An 18321-nucleotide genomic window follows, 5' to 3' on the forward strand; every position below is an offset into this window, starting at 1 on the left:
AACATGTACTGCAGTTATATCAGATATAACTGATTCATTTTTGATCTTAAATATGACTTATCCTGTTGCTTTTGGGTGTTTCTGACAAATGGGATTTCCTGATGAAAATGATGTAGAAGATCTTTATTCTAACAGTCCATGACACAAGTGTGGCTTGACAAAGCCATGAAACACAGCAAAAGAATTTGAAATCCGCAGTATATAGTGCTAAAAACAACTGCTGTTCTATTTTGGCAGCTAAAATGTGCAGTTATGTTTGCACTTCTAAATTGTTGTAAAGAAAACTTTGCTTTACAATAGTTCAATAAGCATTGGTCTGACTCAGAAGCTTGCTCCTAATCCAAAGTGCTTTTGAAGAAATCTTGTGCGAACGAGATCACCTCGAGGGGGGTATCTTATTGAGCTTGAGCTCGACGCTGCATGGAGAATAGCTCCAATGCAGTGTTAAGCTAATTTAAAGAGTCCATTGAATCTTGTAGGCACTTTAGAAACTAAAAAAGCTTTGAGAAGTTACTTCCTCTGCCTATACTTTCAGTACTCTTAAAAATTGTTCTAATTGAGAGCTGAAAGTTCATACTCGGGTTTCACTTTTAGCTAGGAGAGTGACACTTTATAACTCACCCACTTTGGCTACAGATCAATAATAAGCTACTGATTTCAGTACTACCACAGCTTTAAAAATTCTTGCTGTAACTGCAAGCTTTTTGCAATCATTGATCTTGTGTTATTATAAACAAAGCATAAGATGCAGACGGTTTCATATTGCTGTACCAAGTAAATGTTAATGAATTTGCAACTAGGCTGCCAGTATGATATGAAATAATTTTGGTAATAAATAATGTTGCAACATTTATTACAAATTATAGATTAACAATTATGCAGAGTTATTTAAAGATCGAACATACAAACTTGTAAATTAGTAGTAGGTGCAGGACATTCAGTTCCTTGAGTCTGCTCCACCATTAAATAAAATCATGACTGATCTGACTGTGGCCTAGGCTCCACTTTCCCATCCACCCTCATTACTACTTAACTCCCTGTAGTTAAGAATCTATCTACTTCTGCCCTAAAAGAAATATCAGTCACCCGGTCTCCATTGTTCTGAGGAACAGAATTCCACAGACGCATGATCCTCTGAAAGAAAAGTTTTCTGCTCATCTCCATCTTAAATAGGTGACACCTTATTTATAAACTGCGTTCCCTACTCCTACTTTATCCCATACCGGAAAGCATCCCTTCAGCATCCACCCTGTCAAGTACCGTTAGGCTCTTTTATATGTTTCAATAAGATTATTCTCATTCTTCTAAACTCCAATGGATACAGGTCCAGCTTGTCCAACTTATCTCATAAGATAACCCCCTCATCCCAGAAATCAGTTGTGAACTGTCTCAGAGCTACCTCGAATCCAATTATGTCCTTGAATGAGGAGACCAAAACCATATATAATATATTTATGTTATGATATGATCTAATCAATGCTCTGTCCAACTGCAGCAACAATCCCAATTTTTGTGTTCAATTCCCTTTTCAAACAACAGTATCCTATTTGCCTTTCTAATCACTTGCTGTACATGCATACTAACATTTTGTGATCCATGTACCAGGAGACCATATTCCTCTGAACTTGAGTTCTACAGTCTCTCTCTATTTAAATAATATGCTACTGTCCTGTTCTTCCTGGCAACAGTGGACAAGCTCATATCATCTCACGTAATACTTCATTTCCATATGTTTTGCCTGCTTAACAAATCAATAACCTTATGTCTTTTTTATAACTTATTTTCATAGCAATTTTTGCATAATCATCTCAGTTAGATACCATGCTTTCAATCCCTTGATCCAAAGATATTCAGTCCCTTCATCAAGTCATTTATAAGTAGTTGAGGCCCAAGTACTGATACTTGTGGCACTTCACTTATTACATCTTGCCAACTCAAACATGGCATGTTGAAACCTATTCTTTATTTCCTCTTAGCTAATAAATTTGCTGATTATGCTAATATTTTACCAATAGCTCATGTAGTGGCATCTTGCCAAATGCCTTCAGGAAATCCAAATGCACGACATCCACAGTTTCCCCTTTATACATACTGTTTATTACTCCCTCAAAGAACTCTAATAAATTACTCAAGCATGATTTTCCTTTCACCAAACCATGTTGACTTGATCTGATGGCAGTCAGAAAATCTCAATATACCACAATTGCCTTCTAAAAATAGATTCCAATGTTTTGTCTGTGACAGATGTTAAGCTAACTGGCCTATGGTTTCCTGCTTTCTATCTCCTCTTCTTTTGAATAAAAGTGTTGTATTTGCTATTTTTCAATGTCTTGGGGCCTTTCCAGAGTCTAGGGAATTTTGGAAAATTAAACCAATGCAGCTGCTACCCCAGCAGTCAGTTCCTTGAAAACCAAGAAAGAAGTTTTATGTTACCCAAGTAATTTTCTCGGTACAGTTTCCCTATCATTGTACCTGTTTTAAGTTCCTTTTTTACTTCTCGATTTACAAGTTTCTCTGATGTTGTTTGTATCCTCTAAAGTGAAAACAAGTATTTGTTTAGTTCGTCTGCCATTTCCTTACTTTCTAGCTTTACTTCCCCAGAATAACTGTCTGGAGGATCAATAATCGCCTGACTTACACTTTTACACTTTTCCTTTTGAATACCTATTGACATTTTTATTATCTTTTTCAGCTTTTTTTTAGCTTTCTCTCATCTAATTTCTCCCTCCATTTTGTTCAATCAGTGTTGCTTTTTTTTAAATAATCTGTCAAATCTGCTAATCTGTAACTTACCTCCGTAAAATTCTATGTAATTTTTTTCAATTTAATTTCTTTAACATCCTTAGTTAAACATGGTCTCTCCTTCCCTGGAATGTTCCTTTGCTGAGTGTTATGAAAAATCTCCTTAAATGTCTTCCATTGTATTTCTCCATAACAAAACTTCCACATTCACTTTCACCAGTTATGCTTTCATGCCCTTATAATTGTCCTTTTTTATGTTTAAAGTACAAGACCTAGACCCACTCTTTTCTTTCTCAAACTGAAAGCAAAATTCAGTGATGTTGTGATCACTGCTACCAAGTGACACCTTTGCAATGAAATCATTCATTAATCCTGTCTCTTTTCACCTCACCAGATCTAGAATAGTCTGCTGTTTGGTTGTGGAAATGTGGAATTCAGAACACAAACAGATCAGCTCTTCTTGAATGTTGGAACAGGCTTGAAAGGCCAAATAGCCTGCTTCTGCTAATTGCATGTTCTAGAACATACTTCTCTATTAAACTGACCCTATATGATTTCATCTTTCAGACTACTTTGTGACGACAGTTTGTGAATCAAACGCCCTTTCAGGCATGAGGTCCAGATTGAAAGTATTTGTCCTCAACTCTCCTCTCAGCCGTCTACCTCTTATCTTAAATCAATACCCCTGGTTTATTGACCTTTCTACTAATGGGAAAAAGTGCCTTCCTATCCATCCTAATTTATGCCCCTCACAATCTTATACACCTCTATCAGGTCAACATATCAATCTATGCCATTTCAAGGAAAACACCTCTGCACATCCAAACTTTCCTCAAGCACAGAGCCTCCAGTCCAGACAGCATCCTGGTGAATTTCCTTTGAACCATCTCTAATGTATCACATCCTTCCTATAATGTAATGACCAGAACTACATACAGTACTCCGGTTGTGGTCTAACCAACATTTAATATAGTTCCAGAATAACCACCTTGCTCTTCTGTTCTGTGGCTTGTCTAACCTATTTTCCTGGCTAAATTTAGGGATCTGTGGACATGCATGCCAAGGTCCTTCTGATTCTCAATACTTGCCAGAGTCCTACCATTGCTAGTGTAATCCCTTGCCTTGTTAGCACTCCTTAAGTGCATTACCTCACACATTCCCATATTGAATTCAATTTTCCACTCTCTGCCCATCTGACTGGTATGTCGATAACCTCCTGCAGCTTATTACTACCTTTTTAAATTTTTGTCATCAATGAACATCTTGATCATACCTCTACATTGAAGTCCAATTCATTAATGTACACCACAAACAGCAAGGGGCCAGCAGAGTCCTACAGACCTCCTGTCACAGGAACATCCCTCTACCATCACCCTCAACTTCCTGCCTCTCAGCCAATTTGGATTCCACTGTGCTACTTTACTTTAGATCCCATGGGTTCTTGCTTTCTTGACTAGTGTGCCAAGAAGGACTTTATCAAAACCTTGCTAAAGTCCACGTAGACCATATCAAGTAGACCATACCTTCATGAACTCCCTTGGTACCTTCTCAAAAAAATTGATCAAATTTGTCAAACATGACCTTCCCCTAACAAATCAATACCGACTATCACTGATTAATTAATGTGTCTCTGAATGCGAATATACTCCATCACACTGAATTTGTTTGAATAAACTACACTTTCACAGAAGTTAGACTGACTGGTCTGTAATTTTCTGGTCTATCCCTTTTTTAAATAATGGGACAATATTAGAAGTCCTCCAATCCATTGGCACCTCACTTACAGCCAGACAGGATTTTAAAATTACTCCTAGGGTCTCTGATATCTCCTCCCTTGCTTCCCTCAACAGCCTGAGATATATTTCATGGATAATGACTATTTATCCATTTTTACGATTGCTAAATTGGATAGCATCTCCTTTCTCAATCTTGGTGGAGGGTCAAAATTACCGTTTCTTCTTGACAAATCTATTTTTATAACATTTTTATTTATCTATTTTATCATATTTTAAGAGAAAAAAATGGTGCTCAATAATCTGATTGTGTAGCAATTGTTGCATCTGTTAATTCTGATTGGACATCTGTTTTTGGATACATTACCAGTAACTAAGACCGGTTACAGATGACTTTGTGAATGATCCATGTTCATTTTGATTGGTCACAAGGTAGGGACATCTGTGAGTCAGCAAGGGTTTTTGACTACTTCAGGATGTTTTGGGGTCATCCCTGAAACATTTTGGTTGTGCTTCTGAGACGTTTTTGCCACACCTGAATTCTAAGTAAAGCAGTTGCTTTGCATGCTGACACCATGCTGTCACTAGTAGAGCTGGTTTTGAGGGTTTAGCACGTCAATGCTCAGTGTGCTGTCTTGGGAGGGACGCTGCTTTTGGACTAACTTTCTTACCACCAAAAATGGAGGGCCCTTGAAATGCATTATTGGTCACATTTTTCTGGTGACCAAGCACATTGAGAGATTTGGTCAAGAACATGCAAGAGCAATGTTGAGGCATCAGAGTGAACATGGAGACCTGTTCAGCAGTGGGAGTTGGGAGAGAGCATGAGGGCAGCCGGGAAGGTAAGTTTTCAGTTAAAAAGACTTGCCTCGTAAGACTGTGGCCTTCATTATTCAGCGGCGGGACTCAGGAGAGAGCGCGTGGGGACTGCTGGGTAAGTAAAAGCATATATTCTGGCAGTGGCTAGAAAAAACTAGGAAAGAGGACCTGTTCAGAGATTATCAGGAGCTAGGAACCAAATTAAAGAACAAGTCCTCAAGGGTTATAATCTCCGGATTACTGCCTGAGCCACGTGCTAATTGGCATAGGGACATGAGAATAAGGGAAGTAAACATGTGGCGAAAAGAGTGGTGCGGGAAAGAGGGGTTCCTTTTCATGGGGCACTGGCATCAGTATTGGAACAGGAGGGATCTGTACCGTTGGGACAGTGTCCACCTGAATCGAGCTGGGAGCAATGTTCGAGCGAAAAGTGTAAATAGGCTGGTCAACAGGACTTTAAACAAGGAAGTGGGGCGGAAGGGAATGGTGAAACTTGCCCCAGTGGGAAACAAAGCAGCAGGTTAACACCTGTAGTGCTGGATTCAACCACGTGGAAAAATATAAAAGAAATGACAGGGAAGGAGAACTCAGGAGAGGTTATTAAAGTCTCCAGCACCGACACAGACAGGACAGAGTGTTTGGACAGGGCTAGCAATCAAACTTCAAGCATACTGGATAAACGAATGACAATGAGAAGAGGGACGGATAATACAGGATGGAAGGTGTTACGTCTGAATGTACGCAGTAAAAGGAATAAGGTAAATGAGCTTGTTGCGCAGATCGAAATTGGCAGGTATGACACGGTGGGCATCGCTGAGACATGGCTGCAAGGGGATCAGGATTGGGAACTGACTATCCAAGGATATACAGCCTATTGTAAAGGTAGGGAGGTGGGCCGAGGCGGCTGGGGTTGCCTTATTAGTAAGCAATTAAATTAAACCAATAGGAAGAAATGAAGTAGGGTCAGATGGTGCAGAATCTGTGTGGGTAGAATTGAGGAACCACAAAGGTAAAAGAACCATAGTTGGAGTTGTGTACAGGCCTCCAAACAGTAGTCAGGAGCTGAGGCGCAAGATACGACAGGAGACAGAAAAGGTGTGTAAGAAAGGCAAAGTCACAGTGATTATGGGGGATTTCAATATGCAGGTGGACTGGGAAAATCATGTTGGTAGTGGATTGCAAGAAAAGGAGTTTGTGGAATGTCTACGAGATGGCTTTTTGGAGCAGCTCGTGGTGGAGCCCACGAGGGAACAGGCAATACTGGATTTAATATTGTGCAATGATGCAGTCTTGATAAGGGAGCTTAAGGTGAAGGAACCCTTAGGAGGCAGTGATCATAAGATGATAGAATTAACTCTGCAATTTAAGAGGGAAAAGATAGAATCAGAGGTAATGGTATTACAGCTGAATAAAGGCAACTACAGAGGTATGAGGGAGGAGCTAGGCAGAATTGACTGGAAGAGGAGCCGAGCAGGAAAGACAGTGGAACAGCAATGGCAGGAGTTTCTGGAGTAATTCAGGAGACACAGCAAAAATTCATCTCTAGGAAAAAGAAGCATGGTACAGGGAGAATGAGGCAACCATGGCTGACTAAGGGAGTCACGGATAGTGTAAAAGCAAAAGAGAAAGCATATAATGTGGCGAAGGGCAGTGGGAAACCAGAGGATTGGGAAGCTTACAAAGACCAACAGAGGGCAACAAAAAAAAATAAGGAGGGAGAAGACTAAATGTGAGGGTAAGCCAGCCAGTAATATAAATGAAGACTGTAAGAGTTTCTTTAGATATATAAAGGGCAAAAGAGAGGCAAAAGTGGACATTGGACCACTGGAAAATGACACTGGAGAGATAGTAGTGGGGAACAAGGAAATGGCTGAGGAACTGAATAACTACTTTGCGTCAGTCTTCACGGTGGAAAACACGAGTAATCTCCCAAAAATTCAAAAGAGTCAGGGGACAGAGCTGAGTATGGTGGCCAACACCACTGATTGGCCTGAAGGTAGATAAATCACCTAGACCAGATGGACTACACCCCAGAGTTCTAAAGGATATAGCTGAAGAAATAGTGGAAGCATTAGTGGTGATCTTTCAGGAATCGCTAGAGTCAGGGAGGGTCCCAGAGGACTGGAAATTCGCTAACATGACACCCCTGTTTAAAAAGGGAGTAAGGCAAGAGATGGAAAATTACAGGCCGATTAGCCTAATCTCGGTCATGGGTAAGACTTTACAGTCCATTGTGAAGGATGAGATTTCTAAATATTTGGAAGTGTATGGTAAAATAGGGCAAAGTCAGCATGGTTTCATCAAGGGGAGGTCATGCCTGACAAATCTGCTAGAATTCTTTGAGGAAGTAACAAGCAGGGTAGATCAAGGAGAGGCAATGGATGTTATCTACCTGCAAGAAGGCCTTTGACAAAGTGCCGCACAGGATGCTGCTGAGTAAGATAAGGGCCCATGGTGTTAGAGGCAAGGTGCTAGCATGGATAGACGATTAGCTGTGTGGCAGAAAGCAGAGAGTAAGGATAAAAGGGTCTTTCTCAAGATGGCAGCCGGTGACAAGTGGTGTTCTTCAAGGGTCAGTGTTGGGACCACAACTTTTCACTCTCTACATTAATCTTCTAGATGAAGGAACTGTGGGCATTCTGGCTAAGTTTGCAGATGATACAAAGATAGGTGGAGGGACAGGTAGTATTGAGGAGGTGGGGAAGCTGTAGAAGGATTTGGACAGGTTAGGAGCGTGAGCAAAGAAGTGGCAGATGGAGTACAACGTGGAAAAGTGTGAAGTCATGCACTTTGGTAAGAAGAATAAAAGCATGGACTATTTTCTAAATGGGGAGAAAATTCAGAAGTCTGAAGTGCAAAGAGACTTGGGAGTTCTCGTCCAGGATTCTCTCAAGGTAAACTTGTAGGTTGAGTCAGTAGTCAGGAAGGCAAATGCAATGTTGGCATTTATTTTGAGAGGACTTGAATATAAAAGCAGGGATGTACTACTGAGGCTTTATAAAGCCCTAGTCAGGCCGCATTTGGAGTATTGTGTGCAGTTTTAGGCCCTATATTTCAGGAAGGATGTGGTTCACGAGAATTGTCCCAGGAATGAAAAGCTTAACATGTGAGGAATGTTTGAGGACTCTGGGATACTCATTGGAGTTTAGAAGGATGAGGGAAGATCTAATTGAAACTTAGAGAATACTGAATGGCCTGGACAGAGTGGATGTTGGGAAGATGCTTTCATTGGTTGGAGAGACTAGGACCCGAGGGCACAGCCTTAGAGTAAAGGGAAGATCTTTTTTGAACGGAGATAAGGACAAACTTCTTCAGCAAGAGCATGGTGAATCTATGGAATTCACTGCCACAGAAGGCTGTGGAGGCCAGGTCATTGAGTACATTTAAGACTGAGATAGATGGGTTGTTGATTATCAAGGGGATCAAGGGTTACAGAGAGAAAGCGGGAGAATGGGGTTGAGGAATTTATTAGCCATTTCTGAATAGCGGCACAGACTCAATGGGCCGAATGGCCTAATTTCTGCTCCTTTGTCTTACGGCCTTATGGTCTTACCTCCCAAAACACTCACCTCTCTGGCCTTCACAAGCACTCCTTGCCTGGCATTTAGTAGAGATTCATAATTCTCGATCCTGAGCAAGTGTCTAAAGATAATTGTTGGATTTTGGTATTGGATAACTGTTCTAAGAAAAAATTATCTTGATACCTTCTGAAGAAACCCTGGGAATCATTTTGTTCAGTGCTTAACCCATTCACCTTAATGTTAACATAGTTACCATGAAGTTTTAAAAAGGTAGAAGTTGTGTTTAATGGATTTTTCCTATTTCTGTGCTGATGACTGACATTATGAAAGCTGAGGAACTGTCTAAAATGTTGTTTATTACTTCATTCTGTGAATGCAAAAGGTGGATCTATTGCCTTGTTCACAAAGAGCCATTTCACTTTGAGTCACAAATACTGTTGCGGACCCTCAAAGAATTGATTCTGTTCCTTTTGCCTAGAGGAATTTGTCTTCTGTTGATGCAGTTGCTCATTGCAGCATGTCATTGATTTCTTCAGGTATGAGGGGATCCACTCCTCTCGATGTTGCAGCTGCTTCGTGCATTGACAATAATGAACTTGCCTTGGCTTTGCGGGAACCTGATCTGGAAAAGGTAATAAAGCTGTAACGTTTTCATATATTTGCAAACAATATTGTTAAATCCAGGACATGACCGGCAGACAGAATGAAAAAGAGTGCCTTGTTGTGTTCCATCTGTCTTTGGAAAATGATTTATTACATTAAATAATTTATTCTGTTTTGCTTGGAGTGTGTGAAGTTGTTCACAAAAGCTGGGAAAATGAAATTTCTGAACGGTGGCTCAGTGGTTAGCACTGCTACCTCACAGCGCCAAGGACCTGGGTTCAATTCCACCCTCGAGCGACTGTCTGTGTGGAGTTTGTACATTCTCCCCATTTCTGCATGGGTTTCCTCCGGGTGCTCTGATTTCCTCCCACAGTCCAAAGATGTGAAGTTAGGTGGATTGGCCATGCTAAATTGCCCGTAGTGTTCAGGGATGTGTAGATTGGATGGGTCTGGGTGGGATGCTCTGTGGATCAGTGCGGACTTGTTGGGCTGAAGGGCCTGTTTCCACACTGTAGGGATTCTATGAATGATGGTATTGTGAGAAAACAGACTAAATAGCAACAACTATGACCTCCCAATCTGGCATAATTTTTCTCGGGTGCATAAGGAACACGATAAAGATTAGTTGGCAAGACATTTGTTTCTAACATAATAAAGCAAAAAAAGTTGCTTTTGAAATAAATGAGTTTTGATTACTTACGTGATGTGAAACATTGAGCAAAATGGACCAAGTATTCACACATGCACTATTTTGTTTAAATTTACTTTTTCTTGCTGTATGGGTATTGTTGGCAAAGCCAACATTTATTGCCATCCTTAAATACCCTTGAGCTGAGTGGTTTGCTAGGTCAATCCACAGGGCGGTTAAGTATCAATCACATTGCTATGAGTCTGGAGGCATATGAAGGCCAAACAAGGCAAAGATTTCCTGATCTAAACAACATAAGTGAACTGGAGGGTTTTTATGGACAATCCTGAATAATTTCGTTGTCACCATTACTGAACCAGTTTGCAGTTCCAAATTTATCAATTAAATTTACATTTGGCCAACTGCTGTGGTAGGCTTTGAACCCGTGTCATCAGATATTAGCCTGGGCCTCTGGATGACCAGCCCAATGACATTGCAACTACACCACTGTCTCCCTCATAATTAAAAGAGCTAGTTAGAAAATTCTATAATTTTATGCTCCGCAATATCAAAGAAATTCTGAAAAAATGCATTGAATTTCCAAAATGATTTTCTTACTGCCAAGTCCTTTTTGGGAGTGTAAATATGTGAAATTTCGCTCGAGATAAACAAATAAAGGCTCTAGGTTGCACTGAGGATCAGATGGGTTGAGGTTTTTTGTAGGAATTGAGTACAGTAAAAATAATTAAGGGTTCCATGCATGCAGTAATTACAGTAAGAATAATTAAAGGTTCCATGCGTGCAAACACATTGCTTAAGTTCAAGAAATACTCAGGTTTGGCAACATCTGTGGAACAGAGTTAATGTTTTTGGACCAATATTACTCTTTAGTTCTGCAGAAAATGCTGCCAGATTTAGTACTTCCAGAAGTTTGTCTTTTATGCCTGATTTCCAGCATCCACAGTATTTTGCTTTTATTTGTGGATGAATGTGTAAAAGTAACAAAAAAAAACTGGAAAATGAGTCCTCAACTCTGAAATGTTATGCAATGAAGGGTTGACAATTTGTGATTTTTACATTCTTTATATTGCATAGTGTGCAAATTTCAGCAAAGCTGACATATTGTCAACGTCACCATTAGGTTGCGCAATGACTATGCATGCGCAGAAACACAGCAGTGCAGTGCTACATCACAGCAAAATGATGGAACTGGAACTGCTTGTCACAAAGATAGTCCTGTCCATGAAATTACAGCATAGGGCAACCAAGATCACTTAGTTATACCTGCACTTGTAGCAGGCACTGTAAATTAAAATTCATGCGGTGTCCCACTGGTACAAAAGGTCATAATGCAGTCTTTTCTCAAATGTGGTTTTCCATGTTTTTTTCTTTCACTCTTTAAAGCCATGATAGTGATAGTCTGGTTGGGATGCTCTTTGGAAGGGTGGTGTGGACTTGTTGGGCCGCATGGCCTGTTTCCACTCATTTAGACTATTATGGAACATGCCCATTTTTAATAAATGTAAGATTTTAAAAAGGCAAAAGCTTTGATAAGTTGCTGCATCGACAGGCTAGAATTAATTGCAGCAAATATCCAAGTTTAGTGCTGGGCATTTTTTAGAAATTGGCAAGTCACACATTTTCAATACAAAACAGAAATGTAATCTTGCTGGGCATTTGAACATCACTCTATTTCTGAACTAGTCAAACCACATGAGTGCTGAGGTTATCTGGGTGCACTGAGACACACATTGGTGACTGACATGCAGTCATGGCTGGCTGATATCATGAGGGCCACCTGGATGTGTGTGTGTTCTGTGCCATCTTTGATATCGCAAGCACAAGCTTCACTTCAAATGACAGCCTTTCTTTTAACGTAGTAATTTTTAAAAATCGTTCTCTTTTGCCATTTATTTCCAATTTCAGGTGGTGACATACCTGGCAGGGTGTGGACTACAAAGCTGCCCTATGCTTCTGGCAAAAGGGTATCCAGACATTGGATGGAACCCTGTTGGAGGAGAGCGTTATCTGGACTTTTTGCGGTTTGCTGTATTCGTTAATGGTAAATAGACCAATTGAGCAAACGTTAGTGAAAGAGAATTAAATGCCCTTTTTCACTATATTTCTAGAGTCAGGCATCATATATTTTATACTGAATTTCACAAAATTGACACTAGCACAGATTGTATAGACATACGGGTGCAGTCAACCAAGAATGTTTCCAGTCATAAGAAATGTAAGTCGTCGATTGGAGAAGTGGGACTTTTCTCCCTGGAGCAGAGGAGCCTAAAAGGAGATTTGATAGAAGTTTTTAACATCATGAGGAATTGGACAGAGTAGATAGGGAGAAACCATTCTTATTCAGAAGAGGATTGAGGCCGAGAGGGCTGAGTTTGAAGAAGAATCCCTACAGTGTGGAAACAGGCCCTTTGGCCCAACAAGTCCACACTGAACCTCCAGAGCATCCCACCCAGACCCATCCCCCTAATCTACAAACCCTGAACACTACAGGCAATTTAGCATGGCCATCTTTGGACTATGGGACGAAACCGGAGCACCCAGAGGAAACCCATGCAGACACGGGGAGAATGTGCAAACTTGACACAGACAGTCGCCTGAGGGTGGAAGCAAACCCAGGTCCCTGGTGCTGTGAGGCAGCAGTGCTAACCACTGAGCCACCGTGCTGCCCAGTTTGAAAACAGTTTGCAGAAGAAGCAAATGTGACATGCAAGAAATCTTTCTCACATAATTCATAGTTTTTAGTCTGGAATGCATTGCCTAGAGGTGTGATGGAGGGAGTTTCAATTGAGGCATTCAAGAGGGCGTTAAATGATTATTTGACTAGAAACAATATGTAGGGGTACAAGGAAAAGGCAGGAGATTGATACCAGGTCATAATGCTTACTCAGCAGGAATAGTTTTTCTCCTATCAACTCTTTTTGAACCCCTCATTATTGTGGAATACCTCTATCTGAACTGTACAGATTTGTTATGGTATATTAATTATTGTAGAAGTGTTCTCTATTACAAAGGAAAACGGTAGAAAATATATGGCTACAATTAACGAGAAATATTTCGTGATGTTAAAATAAATTTTGCAGTAGTGGAGTGCAACTACTAGATGTTGTTAAGGCATCACAAAATGATTAAAAGGTTGAGTTAGATACTTCCTTTTTTTAAATAAGCCACCCACCTGCCTGTACAATATTTTCTGTACGATTGCAGGAGAAAGTGTAGAAGAAAACGCCAATGTTGTTGTGCGTTTATTGATCCGTCGCCCTGAATGCTTTGGACCAGCCCTAAGGGGTGAAGGTGGGAGTGGCTTGCTAGGAGCCATTGAGGATGCCATCAAGATTTCTGAGGACCCTGCCCGTGATGGACCAACAGTCAAGAAAGATCGTAGACGGGAACTGTAAGGAAATAAATACAATCAATATGATATAAATGTTAGTTCTGTCTCTTACAAGACTCCCAAGTCCAAAAATATTCTGTCCAAAAAAACTGGGAGCATAATTTCTGCGTGAAATTAGAGCAGGAGTTGGAAATTTGTCTCCTCAAGCTTTTCCGACATTCACACTTGCGACGTGATGTGCGAGAAAACTTTCTCACATTGCTAGTAGTTTTAGTCTGGAATGCAGCCCTCTCACTGGCAATTATCTAAGGCCAAACCAAACCTATTCACAATCTCAGTGTTGCGTTTGACCCTGTAATTTGATTGAGAGATAGAAGATTAAAATTGGAGAAAAGCTGTTCCCATGTGCTGATGGTACAGGAACAACAGGAAACAGGTATTGCTTAAGGATTTCCGGGGAATACGAGGGAGAATGTTTTAACACAGTGAGTGATAATGACCTGGAACACGCTGCCAGTGAGCGTGGTGGAAGTGGAGATGGTGAATGACTTCAAAAGGCAATTAGATGGGTAGTTGAGGAAACATAATTAGATGGCTACAGGGATTGAGTGGAGGAGTGTGATTGACTGGATCACTCCATGGATGACCGGCATAAGATGAGTGGCTGAATGGGCTCCTTCTGTGTCATAAAGGACTATGTCATCTATCTGCAGCTCTATGCTTTCCTGTTTAGACCATTAAAAAAATGCCACTTCTGGTTGATGTCACAGACTAATTGCTTGTTCATGCATTGATGACTGCCTGTGTGGAACATATTGTACAGGAGTAACTCAATTCAACTGTGTAATTGAAAGGCAACCCGAAATTTGGGTTGTACCCCCTGGTGACCCCTCTGTTGCTCTTTCCCTCCCACCTCTGGCCTGTTTCTTTCCTGAGAAATGCCCAGCATTTGGTGCCCCTCCCTAATTGTATTTGACAGCAGTTAAAAGTCAACCACATTCCTGTATGTTTGTAATCAGATCAATTAAGGACAGCAGATTTCCTTCCATAGAGAGCATTTGTAAACCATTGAAGTTTTTTTTTAGATGACAATCAATGGCAGTTTCATGATCACCATTACTAGCAGAAGCTCTCAATTCCAGATATTTAAAATTCCATCCATTGCCCTGGTGGAATTTGAACCCGTATCCCCAAAGCATTAGTCTGGGCTTCTGGATTACTTGTTCCCACCACTACCATCTTCCCTTCATGGTTTTGAGCACATAGAAATGGGAATGGCGTATGGAATTGTTTGGAGACATGATAGTTGCAGTGTCATTCAGAGTGAAATTGACCTATTAGATGTTAGTGCAAACTAAAACAATTTGCAAACATCTGTTTTGCACTACTGCTCAAGTCTAATTTCACTTGCATTATATTCAGTTCAACCAGATATTTGATGAGATTTGTTTTTAAAAGAAGAAGCTACTGCCATTTCATATCAAACACAATTTATCCTCCTTGACAATCAGCCTGACTGTGAAACAATCCGGTAAAGAGTAATGATAATGTTGCTGAATCAGGGAGAGCAATATGGATGTGACATCAGCTTTGTAATACAGTAAATCCTACAGGTGAGCAAGGCAAAACTGTAATTAAATAATGCTATTGTAGACCATGATTTTTTTTGTTTAATCTCTTGTAGGTTTAGTGAAGAGGTCCATGAAGAGAATCGCGTCCATCTGGGTAATGCCATCATGTCTTTCTACTCTGCACTGATTGACCTGTTGGGCCGATGTGCTCCAGAGATGCATGTAAGTGATCACCCAGTGCAGATGAATGAATCAACTACTGAGCTACTACGAGCATGTTGTGATAGTTATGTTCCAAATCTGTTTTTTATAAACATTTTGCAAACATCTGTCATAGTTCAAAGTGAGAGTCTACTTTGAAAGGGATATTATTATAACACTCAGGTTCCTGAGCAATATTAACATGGTGGATGTCGCAAAGTGGTTTCCCCTTTTGGAGAGGATTAAGAGGCACAGTTTAAAAATAAGAAATTTCACATTTAAAACCAAGTTGAAGAGAATTTCTTTTCTCTCAGAAGGTTGTTTGTCTGTGGAATTCTGTTCTCCGAGAGCAGTGGAGGCTGGATCGTTGTATATTCAAAGCTGAGTTAGACTAACTGCCTGAATAGACAATTGACTGAATTATTGCTAATATTATATTATTCATTATCTATATCCAAATTTACTTATCCCTGAATGCGTCTGTGCCAATGCAGAATCTATGTTTGACGAAGCAAATGCAGCCCCTCTGCACCAGTACTGCATGGAAGATTAATTTTAAAAAGTTAAAGCAAGTCTTCACTCTTCTAATTCACTCTTTCCCCACCCCATACCAACCTCTACCTACCAACCCTTCATGACCCCTCATTCTCAATATACCGCCCTTTTCCCATTTCACCATCCTGCCATGGCCTCTCAAACCCCCTATACCAACTTGTGGCTGTGTACACTATACCCTGGCCCTTTATAACCCCTTGTGCCATCTTAATGCAAATCCTTGCTCCCATACTTTTCTCTGTTTCATGCCACCCCCCACCCCTACCCTGTATCAATTTGCCTAGTACAGGCACTTCTGATATAACGCGATAGTTCTGTTCTTGCGATCTTGCATTTTAAGAAAATAGCGCAATAGCAATGGGCCCGGAATTGTGATATTGCCAATACAGGTGAGGAAAGTTTTTGTGTTCTACAAATAATGGTCTAAATTCTTCTTCAATTGTGTTAAACCCAATTCACGTTGAAGAAATACACATTGTAGCAGGACTGACTGTTATCTACTATGGGCAAACCTCACGCTATGCTGGCATGATTATTTGTCGTTTGATTACATGACTACTTAAAAAAGAAACTCATTCATTCAAAAAAATTAAATCCACTGAAATTCTGTTAGCTAATCTCTTATGAAAACAAATGTTTCTATTGTAAGTTCTTTGACAGTTTTGATATGCCCTATGCACCATTTAGGCACACTCTTCTATCACTTTGCAAACTAAAACCTACCTGATTCTCCTCCCCCCTGCATCCTGGGACCATATCTACAGGAATCCTTTGCCTGTCAAAAATGGTATCCTGGCTATCCAAAATAAATTCACTGAGACAGACCTGCTGTGTGGCCTCTGGATTACAGATAATTTGGAACCCAAAATATGATTCAAATGCAGGAATCTGGCATTTAAATGGTCTGCTGCTTCCTGAACCTGTGACATCTACAAACCCACCTCCTGCGAAAATCAGAAATGAGGCAGGACCTCTGATTTGCAGGAACTTTTTGTTGCATCTCAGAGGCTCTCAATTCCAATGAAAATCTGGGCTTATGTCATAATAAAATGTTTGACATATAGCAACTCATCATTTTTCATAAAACTCAGAATTTCTGACGTTACCTAAGAGCAAAAGTGCCTTTCCACACATGCTTTTAAGGTTGCCTATCTTCATGCAAGCTGCTATTATATCTTTTAGGATATTACTGTTTTACCAAAGAAAACAAGCTGCTGTTTCTCCTTTAAACTACACATTGAGACAATGGAGCCAATTGTTAGATCTTGCAATTGTACCAACTTGGTAAATTTGAGACACATAATATAGTGAAAGAGTAAATGCTGATATTAATATTAGTTCAGCTATGCTGTTGACTTATTGAGAAATATCAAAATTAACATATAAATTTTTTTTTTAGACTTTTGGCTAATGTTACAACCAATCCCTGGATGAAGTATCCTAAGTTCTTACGGTTCTGAATGAGATACACCAAACTGTTATTCTTCTGGGTCAGGAGGAATCAACGGCACTACTTCTTTATTTACCTGCACTTCTGGTTAGCCACAACTAGATTAATTAAAAAGGATCCCTTTTGTGGTGGACACCTTTCTCCCAGACCATATGAGCTTATGTTCTGAAAGGACCCAATTTAACCAGTCTTTCTTGACTTAATAGCATAGCACCCATCAGATTAGAAATGAGAGGCAAGTCCAAAAAGATTTTTTTTTAAAAGATCAATCTCATGATTCGGTGAATAGCAGATAAGAGCCAGAAGTCACATGACACCAGATTATAGTCCAGCAGGTTTATTTGAAATCACAATTTTTCGGAGCATAGCCCCTTCATTAGTCCAACACCAGCACCTCCACGTCATAGTACATAACATAATATTGTGGCTGTTATGTTGAGTGACAGTGGTAGAATTGATACATTGAGTAGTTGATTTCGAGATTCTTGGCTTTTCACGTTAGGTGGACTTCTTTATTTCCTTTCAATTGTAGTTGGCCTACAGCACTCCTTGCGAGAGAAAGTACCTTTTCCTTCATAGGTGCAGTGCAGGGATGCTATCTTCAAGCTTTAACCCTCACAGGATACTAATGCACATCCTAATATGTCAGGGTACTAACATGCACATGTATTGGTAGCAGTGGTTTTTAAACCCTGTTTTTATACGTTCCTAGAAAGATAAAATATAAGCATATCTTTAAATTCAGATCCACAGACTGCAATATAATACACTGAATATGTTTTCCTGCTGAGGGGAGATAATTAGATTCCTTTTCAACTCCGCCCTTTGTAGTTTCTTCTTTGAAGTGTCCTTAGTTCTCTACAAGGTGTGACAGTCCAGCAGTTACACAGGAAATCTGAGATAGTTGGAACTGCAGATGCTGGTGAATCCGAGACAACAAGGTGCAGGGCTGGATGAACACAGCAGGCCAAGCAGCATCGTAGGAGCAGAGAGGCTGACGTTTCGGGCCTAGACCCTTCATCAGAAAAGGGGGAGGGGAAGGGGGTTCTGAAATAAATAGGGAGAGAGTGGGAGGCGGATAGAAGATGGATAGAGGAGAGGATAGGTGGAGAGGAAACAAACAGGTCGAAGAGGCGGGATGGGGCC

The 18321-nt window shown here is 40.3% G+C and overlaps 1 protein-coding gene across 1 annotated transcript in view; it reads left to right on the forward strand.

Annotated features, from left to right (window-relative positions):
* LOC109927309 (ryanodine receptor 1-like) overlaps nucleotides 1–18321 on the forward strand; it is a 380829-nt gene that overhangs the window by 182509 nt on the left and 179999 nt on the right. Inside the window, exons 43-46 of the mRNA XM_048618232.1 lie at nucleotides 9352–9446; nucleotides 11973–12108; nucleotides 13272–13458; nucleotides 15083–15191. Coding sequence (XP_048474189.1) covers nucleotides 9352–9446; nucleotides 11973–12108; nucleotides 13272–13458; nucleotides 15083–15191 — 527 coding nt within the window. The remainder of the gene's footprint in view (nucleotides 1–9351; nucleotides 9447–11972; nucleotides 12109–13271; nucleotides 13459–15082; nucleotides 15192–18321) is intronic.

Source organism: Rhincodon typus, chromosome 39 (assembly GCF_021869965.1).
Source record: "Rhincodon typus isolate 14 chromosome 39, sRhiTyp1.1, whole genome shotgun sequence".
NCBI lineage: Eukaryota > Metazoa > Chordata > Chondrichthyes > Orectolobiformes > Rhincodontidae > Rhincodon > Rhincodon typus.